The 9,106-nt window shown below is 46.1% G+C and overlaps 1 protein-coding gene across 1 annotated transcript in view; it reads left to right on the forward strand.

Annotated features, from left to right (window-relative positions):
- The first annotated feature begins 962 nt into the window (after positions 1-962).
- Positions 963-9,106, forward strand: part of HEATR9 (HEAT repeat containing 9) — a 15,103-nt gene continuing 6,959 nt past the window's right edge. Inside the window, exons 1-8 of the mRNA XM_007947911.1 lie at positions 963-1,047; positions 3,592-3,641; positions 5,132-5,313; positions 5,585-5,711; positions 5,918-5,974; positions 6,148-6,204; positions 6,825-6,882; positions 7,259-7,389. Coding sequence (XP_007946102.1) covers positions 963-1,047; positions 3,592-3,641; positions 5,132-5,313; positions 5,585-5,711; positions 5,918-5,974; positions 6,148-6,204; positions 6,825-6,882; positions 7,259-7,389 — 747 coding nt within the window. The remainder of the gene's footprint in view (positions 1,048-3,591; positions 3,642-5,131; positions 5,314-5,584; positions 5,712-5,917; positions 5,975-6,147; positions 6,205-6,824; positions 6,883-7,258; positions 7,390-9,106) is intronic.

Consider the following 9,106-nt stretch of genomic DNA (forward strand, 5'->3'; position numbering starts at 1 on the left):
ACATATGATGTCAGTTTACTGGTGACATTAAGTCTGATGACTTGGTGGCCCATGTTTTCAAGCTATAGTGTGCTGTCTTCTGTGTGCCGGCCACTATGCTGGGCATTGGACAGGGCAGAAGAGAGAAGTGAGTGAGCAACAATCTTTGCCATTAAGTCCAGTGAGGAAGATGGATCTGTGAACAGATAGGACACATGATAAACACTGAAAGGGAAGAAACTATACAAAAGGCTGTGGTCACAGTGAGAGGTGATAGAGGAGGATTATACCACTGAGTGGTTAGGGCAGGGAGCCTGAGGGAGAAGAGAGGCTTCAGAGATGAGGTAACATTTGAACAGAGTCTGAAAGATTTGAATCGTACTTTAACCAGTAGAAAAGGAGAGGAAAAGCTTGACAGGTAGAGGGAACAGCATATGCAAAGGCAGAAAATTATGAAAGGTAGTTCCTTCCCACACAGGTAGAGTTCATAAGATTTGTGGGGACTCTCTTGCCCCCAAGGAGGGGTGTGTGTGTGTGTGTGTAAAGGGGTTCTCCCATCCCTGCCATTTTCCTGCTGACTAATCCTAAGAACAACTCCTGCCCCCAACATGGACTTACTTGAGCTGGACAGTTCACCAAACACTTTGACTTTCTTTTTGGATTTATGTCTCACCACTGCCCCTCCACTTAAGCCAGGCAGGTATGGCTTTCCCACTTGTCAGATGTGGAAACTGAAGCTCAGAGAGGTAGAGAGATTGGCTCAGATCCATAAGCCAGTGGATGCCAGGGCTGGGGCTCAAGAATGGAACTCGAGTGTTCTATTTACCAAGGTGATCTGGTTGCTTAGCACTTGGTAGCCTCTCCCTCCTGAAGCTGGACACTTCATCGGTGCCAAAATGGATGAGTCTTCCCCAGATGCAACCGGAGCCTTCCAAGAGTCCCAAAAGGAGCTCACTATTTCCATCTCAGAGGAGAACAAGAAGATGTTCTATGAAAAGACACACGTCCTCGATGTCAACAAGTCAATGTACAAATACCCATGGCTGGAATATCCAGAAAGGGCCAAAGGTGAGGCTAGAATGGACAGGAACAGAGCCAGGGGCAGGGTCCTGAAAGAGAAAGGCTGCCTGGCTCCCATTCCCACCAGAGGGTCTGGGTGAGTTCAGGAAATCCATGGGAAAGGACAGGACAAGCCTTTAGGTACTTCCATGGCTCCTCACAACCGTCATGGTAAGTCTTTAGCTCCCTAGTGGGGCCCACAGGGCCTTCGAGGATGAGGCACCTCTGTGTCTCCCAGCTTTTGCTCCCAGACCTGGGCCCTGCTCTCTGCCCCAACTCTCATACCTCCAAGTCTTTGCAGAAGTCATTTCCTACGCCTGGTGCTCTTCCCCTTGTCCATGTGGCTGACTCCTACTTGTATTGAAGACTCAGCTTGTGTATAAACTCTTTGGGAAACCTTCCCTGATCCTTCCAGCCAGGCTAGGTGCTCCTCATCTTTACCTCATGCTTATATCTTACCTTCACATTTATTTCTTTCTGTTCATCACCAAAGGAGCTCTGTGGTACAATGGCTAAGGAATTCAACTGCTAATCAAAAGACTGACCGTTCAAACCCATCAGCTGCTCCAGGGGAGAAAGATGAGGCAGTCTGCTTCTGTAAACATTTACAGCCTTGGAAACTCTATGGGGCTATTTATTCTACTCTGCCCTCTAGGCTCACTCTTAAGCAGAATTGACTCAATGGTAGTGGGTTTCGTTTTAGTTTGAGTTCATCACTAATTAACATTTCTACTTCACCAACCAGACTAGTGGCTCTCAAAGTGTGGTCCCTGGCCCAACCCCAAAACCAGAAAACCCACTGTGGTTGTGTTGATTCTGCGTCACGGTGACCGATGTGTTACAGAGTAGAACTGCCCATAAGGTTTTCCTGCCTGTAATCTTCACGAAAGCATACTACCAGGCCTTTCTTCCACGGTGTTGCTGGGTGGATGTGCACCACCAAGTTTTAGGTTATTAGCCTATTGCAAACCTTTATGCTACCCAGGGACCTCCCACCCAGACCCCCAGAAATGCTAATTTTCAGGCTCCACCCCAGATCTACTGAAGCAAGAATTCCAGGATAGTTCCCAAAAATCTGTGTTTCAACAAGCTCCCCATGTGACCCTAATGTTTACTTAAGCTTGAGAAATGCTGAAGTAAGCCAATGATTTTCAACCTTAGATGCACATTAGAATCCTCCGTGGAGCTTTTGAAAATCCCTAAACCCTATCCCCAGAGAATCTGATTCAATTAGATTATTGTATTGGATTTCCTTTGAGTTGATTTTCAACACATAGCAACCCCAGGTGGCAAAGCACAATGCTTCATAGAGTTTTCTAGGCTGTAATCTTTACAGGAGCAGGTTGTTAAAAGTTCCTCCAGATAATTCTAATACACAACCAGGGTTGAGAACCACTCTACCAGATCAGGGCTTCCCAAATTTCAACATACATAGGAATCATCTGGAAATCTGGTTAAAGACCTGATTCAGTGGTCTGGGATGAAGCTTGAGAGTCTGCGTTTCTGAGAAGCTCCCAGACCATGCCAATGGGCTGCTGTTCCACAGACCACTGTTTAAGTAGCAAAGAACTAGAAGACTATGAGCTCTTGAAAGGCAAGAATTATGCCTTCCTTACCTCCCTGGTGCCTGTTGAAATACCTGGCACCACTGTTCACTAAGGAGCTCTAGTGATGCAGTGGTTAAAATATTTGGCTTTGGCTGCTAACCAAAAGGTCAGTGGTTCAAATCTACCAGCTGTTCCTCAGGAGGAAGATGAGGCAGCCTGCTTCTGTAAACATTTACAGGCTTGGAAACCATATGGGGCAGTTCAATAGGGTCACTAGGAGTCAGAATCGACTTGATGGCAGTGGGTTTGTTTTGGGTGGGAGTTTTGAGTGCTCACGCAATGCTGAATAAAAGAATGCCTGAATGAATGATTCATTTACCCACTTTTGCAATTGTTCTTTCATTTGTACCACACCACATTTTTTTTATTTGCATAACATTTTATTTAAATTGTGATTTGTCCTTGCCAGAGATCAAAGAGGAATAGGGCACTATAGTAGATTTTGGTCCCTGTGGCAGATTGTATTTTCCAAAGATGGCCAAAGCAACATATCCCATCCCATATGCCCTTCTTATAATGTGATGTTGTTACTCCTCCCATTGATTGGTAGAGTTATGCCCTCTTCTTTGAACCTTCCTTTATGAGTGCCTCTATCAATAGAGTATGGAGGAAGTGACACTCTGTGAGGCTAGGTCACAAAAATGCTCTTGGAATTCAGAGCCATGAGGAAGCCAGATAGCTTCATGGAAAAGTATAGGTGTCCTAGGCAAGCCTTGCTGAAATTGCAGATGTTTTGGAAGCAAAATAAATAATTGTTGTTGCTTTAAGCCACTCAGTTTGGGATGATTTGTTGTACAGTACCCAGATTCCTTTTACCAGTAAAATGTAAAAGATATCCTAGCTGCTGTGAGTGTGGACAGCTAACTGCTCATAGCTGCTCCTTTTTCCAGAGAATTCCCCTAGGTGGACTGGAATCATGAACTAACACTCTTATCCTTCTTCCCAGAATTCAGAAAAGCCACAACTCTTGCTCACCTACCTTTGTCCTGCTACCAGGTAAGACCCTTAATTTCTGCCATTCTGGGAGCCTTGTCAGCATAAAAGTAGACTGTCCTTTCCCATTAAGGCCAGCTCACGGAACCCCGACACTCACTCTGGGGATGCCATTGACTCTGTGTGACCTTGGACAAGTCACTTTTCCTCTCTGAGACTTAGGAACTTCCTGTGTCACAGGCCAACCCCTGCCTTTGTAGGGTTGCTGTAAGAGAATGCCCCTCAGGCCTGCGCCATGCAGGGAGTGCTTAATAGTGGGAGTCATTTTTATTACTTAACACAGAGATCCAATGGAGTTGCCAGATAAAACACAGGATGTGCATTTAAATTTGAATTTCAGATAAGCAATGAATAATCTCTTAGTATAAGATGTCACAAATATTGCATTTGTTACCTGAAATTCGGTTTTAACCTAGCATCCTGTTTTTTGCTAAATCTAGCAGCTCTTCTCATAGTGAGTCAATGTTCCACTTTCTGAAATCACGACAATCACCGAGAACCCTTCATATTATCTTTTCAGTCACCATCTTGGGAATCACTGGGTGAAGCTCCTTTTTTCTACTGCCCAGAGAGATCTGTTGTAAAGACAGGAAGGCTTGAGGAAGGGCAGGGATGAATCCGAGCCAAATCCTCAGAGAAAGCCCTGATTACCTCAAACTCTCCACCATAATCAGATCTGCTGTTTCACAACTAAGAGAGATTAATGGAAGATGTGTGCTTTCCTAACTAAACTGTAAGTTCCATGAGGGCAGGGAAGATGACTACATCCCCAGCACCCCACACAGTGCTTGGCACATAGTCCAAAAAAACCCAAACCCTCTGCCATCGAGTCAATTCTGATTCATAGCAACCCTCTATGACAGAGAACTGCTCCATAGGGTTCCCAAGGCTGTCAGTATTTGCAGACGCAGATTACCACGTTTCTCCAACAGAGTGAGCTGGTGAGTTTGAACCGCCAACCTTCCAGTTAGCAGCCAAGTGCTTTAACCACTGCAACGCCAGGGCTCTTTTTTCGCACACAGCAGTGTTCAATAAATATTTGTTGAATCCTGCATGGATGAGGAATAGCACGTCTTTTCCCCCTCTGAACTTCATATCTCACCCACCCCTTGCCTTCCTTTTCATTTCCCTCCCCAGATGACCTTTTCAAGGGTTGAGATCTTCAACTGACCAAACTATATACAAGATTGATTTACAGATCACCAATGGCTTCACAATCTTTCTCTCTCTTGATCTTCACAACAACCTTGGAAGGGACACAGAACAAGGATGATTAGCTCCATTTTACAGTGAGAAGACTAAGATCTTGGTGGAGTGAAGTAACTTGTCCAAGTCACACAGTGGGCTAAGAGGCAGCTGTAACTCCAGCCCAGATGAGAGGCTGAAGGGCACCTCTCATACCTCACCCATTCCAGTACCCAGCACCCATGTATGGGCCTAGGAGACCCTGCCTGAGGGATATCCTCTGTAACTGCTCTGCCACTCACCCCCAGATGCCAAAGGAGGAGTTCCCCCCAAGTCCAGAGTGCTGGAGGCAGCACCCAAGCAAGCCACACTCGGTGCCTTACTGCTACTCCCAGAAGCCTGAAATCTACTCACACTGGCACACTCTCTATGGGCGGCGAGAGGAACGGGAGGTCCAGAAGATGTTGCAGAAAATGAGAGATCACCCTAGGTGTGCTACTATGCCCACCCCCAAATCCTCCAAACCCTCTAGCAAAGAGGGGTAGACAGACAGGGTGGGATAGGGAGTGGGGCAAGTCAGCCTACAGGTCCCAAAGAAGACCCAAGGGTAAAGAGAGATTTGGTTTGGGTGGATGTCACTGCACCCTATTCTGTCTTCCTCCAGTCCCATCCCTGAGCTGAGCTCAAGACTGTAATAAGGAGGGGTTGGACCTAGTGAGGGAAAGAGCAAAGGAACCAAGACTGTGCAATTGCTTACGCAGGTACCTCAAACAAAGTATTCAGCTCCAAAAACTCCATCTCCCTATAAACAAGTTGACTCCAAAATCTCAAGTGGACTCCACATTCTCAGGGCCTACTTCAGACCCCCTCAAGTGGCAAAGATTAAAGGTCAGGAACCATGATGGGAGGGGGATGGGAAGACTCCCTCCTTTTGGGTACCCTTACCTTGGGCTCACACTATCCTTTAGTCCTCTGTCCCTGCCTGTACAGTAGAGGGAGGGGAGGAAAAAGGATTGCATTGGATGAGCTCCATCCAGCTTGCACTTCTATATGTATGCCTTTTTTCCTTTCCATTGGCTGCTGTGGATGGGCAGGAACTCACACAAAGTCTGGAATCTCCCAGAGAGGACGAGCAACACTATGCAGCTCAGGTGATAAGTGGCAAGGGTGGAGGAGGGCAGTTAACCTCAGGAGTTGGCTAAACTGGAGAGTAAAAAAGCCTCCTGAGTTAGGGGTGGTTGTGGTGGTACTCACAGTACAAATCCAGCTATATCCAGGGGTGGTCTCCAAGGTCTCTTTCTTCCCTCCACTCTTATTCTTGCAGGCTCTGGGGTGCCTGGGCATCAGTGACAAATTTATCATAGAGGCACTACGGAAGGTGGTGAGTCTGGGGCTGCGTGGAGTTCAGGAGAGGGAGACACGGGGTACGAGGTGTGCAGATAATAGGCATATGGGCACAGACAGGGCTCCCCGGGAGGTGCAAGGATGCTGGGTCAGACACAGGGCAGAGCAAGCCACCAGTGTGTAGCATGCCCTCCCCTCCACATCATGTCCTTGGCTTTTTCAAGAGCAGTTTGATATAAAGGATGGAAAAGGGGAAATCTGAAGATCCCCTTGGCTACCAGAAAAGCTTGGACTGAAAGAAAAGAACTGGGGCTAAATTCATTCTCTACCTCCAACATTGCCACATGATTCTACGTCCACTTGCAACTGGAAGCATGCATCCTTATTCATAGTCCCATTTAAATGTCCCAACAATACAAAGAACAGGAATTAGCATCTGTACTTTTCTAATAAGAAAAGGGAAGCTTTGAGAGGCCAAGTGACTTGCCCAAGGCCAAGTGATTCCTTCCATTGCTCTATCCTGCCTGTGCTCTGTGTCTGCGCCTAGACAGGTCACTCTTTTGGCCTGTTTCTTTATCTGTAAAATTTAAACATTATTAAAACCTCTTATATTCTATCAGCTTATGGTATGTTTCCACTACCTGCCTCCTAAATTAGGCCAAAACTGGTCCAGAGAAAGTGAAGTTCGAGGCCTTTCGAACCCTGGCTCTCCTGGGTGAGCATGTCCTCTTCCAGGGTGGCCTGTGGGGGTAGGTGAGAAAGGAGAAATTGCAGGCAGCACTCAAGTAATTTGCATATGGACAGAAGGGAGTGTACACCCACTCCAACCTAGAGCTTAGCAGGGTCTGGAAGCTAACTTATTACTGTTGGGCAGAAAAAGGCAGCTGGGGTATAAAGAGAGTGGGAAGGGCGGGCTCCTGGAACTGTGGCAGTGCCCTGTCTGCTGTTCCAGTGTGCTGGGAAAATGGGGAACACTTTGGGACCTAGTACTTGGAACTTCTGCCTGGAGGGCCCAGTAGAGTCAAACGGATCCTAGCAGAGAGGAGCAGCCCCTGAAGCTCTGCCCTGACCTGAGGATCCTCCTTGTCCAGGCTGCCTGAATAAGCAAGTGATCCAGGCTCTCATGCACCACTTGAAGGGGCGAAATGAAGCTCGAAGGACAGAGACTCTGGTGGGGCTACGAACGGCTCTGAACAACTGGGTGACTGTCCCTAAAGACAAGGTGATTGGAAGCAGATCCAGTAATTGGGGGCAAACTGAGACAAAGTAAATGACAGGAGCCTAGCTCCCTAGTTTGATAGGGAGTTATAGTTCCTTGTGGAGTGGGATAGAAGCATATGGCTCTGCCACTTATGTCATGCAAGCTCTGAAAAGCCAGCTTTCAGAGTCACAGTTTTGCTCATCTGTAAAATGGAGATAATAACTACTTTATAACATTGTTGAGATTAAATTAGATATGTAAAGAACTTCATACAGTGTGTACGCTCTTTAAATGGTAACCATAATTACTATCACCCCTAAAACAAAAAAAGTAAAGCATCTGTCCAGAGAGGACAGAAACCAAGAATCCTCTGACACGACTCGAGGTTTCTTTTCCCTTTAGGGTCGTCTTACTTTGATCCCATCATTGTCCCATGTGAAAGAAAATCCATCATTCATTCAACAAATATATACTAAACACCTGTCATGTGTCAGACATGTTCCAGGCCCTTGAGATCCATCAGTGGACCAAACAAAGAACTTGTCCGTGTGAAGCTTACATTTCAGTGTCACACATGATACCTAATAAATTTAATTAGAAAAGCACATACAATGGGGGAAAAAAAAAAAAAAAAGCACGTACAATGAAACCTGAGAGCTGGAACTCAACAGGACTGCCTTGTTTCTTCAGTTTCACAAGTTTTCTGCCTTTGACAGGATGCAGTCTTACACCTTTCTATCACTCATTTTAGTGGAAAATATTTTAATTTTCCCTCTTTGGCAGATTTCCACCTTACACAGGTCCCAGCTTTCACAGGTTTTACTATAGTATGTTAGCGGTGATAAGCACAATGTAGCAAGGTAAGGGTGATCAGGAATGCTGAGTGGGAATATGGATGGTTTAAACATTTTAAACATGATTGACAAAGAAGGCCTCACTTAGAAGGTGATACTGAGCAAAGGTATTCCAGGCGGTAGGACAAGTCAATACAAAGACCCTAAGGCAGGAGCTCTAGGGGCACAGTTATTAAAGCACTGGGCTGCTAAGTCAAAGATGAGCAGTTCCAACCCACCAGCTGCTCTGTAGGAGAAAGATGAGGCCATCTGCTACCATAAAGATTTACAGCCTAGGAAATCCTATGGGGCAATTCTACTCTGTCTTACAGGGTTACTATGAGTTAGAATCGACTTGATGGTAGTGGGCCTGATTAAGGCAGGAGCAAGCTTGGCATTGGGAAGGAGGCCAGTGAGGCTACAGTTTAGTGGGAACAGGAGAGCCAGCAGAAAGGAAGTCAAAAAAGTGAAGAGGAGGTTAAATAATTATGATCTCCTGGGTTTTTTCAAGCACTTAGGCTTTTAGCCTAGGTGGAACAGGGAGCCACAAGATGTTCTTGAGCAGGACAGTGACATGATCTAACTTACATTTCAAAAGGTTCACCTGGCTGTATTAAGAAAAAAAGTTGGGGCGAGGGGGGGAGGGAAGTGGCCAAGAATCAAATCGATGGAAACAATCCTGGTGAGAGATAATGGAGGCTTGACCATCGTGGTAGCAGCAGTGGACAGGGTGAGAAGTAATTAAATTCTGGATATATTTTAAAATTTTCTTTGTTGGTTACCAGGGGTGGGAGGGGAGGGGAGGGAACACTGTTAGACAGATAGAGATAAGTACTGATTTGGGTGAAGAGAAGGGCAATGTACCAAATGTGAGTGACCAATATGGCAGCATTGAGGATGAGAAA

This window comes from Orycteropus afer, unplaced genomic scaffold (genome assembly GCF_000298275.1).
Source record: "Orycteropus afer afer isolate SDZICR_OR568_19922 unplaced genomic scaffold, OryAfe1.0 scaffold00196, whole genome shotgun sequence".
Classification (NCBI taxonomy): Eukaryota; Metazoa; Chordata; class Mammalia; order Tubulidentata; family Orycteropodidae; genus Orycteropus; species Orycteropus afer.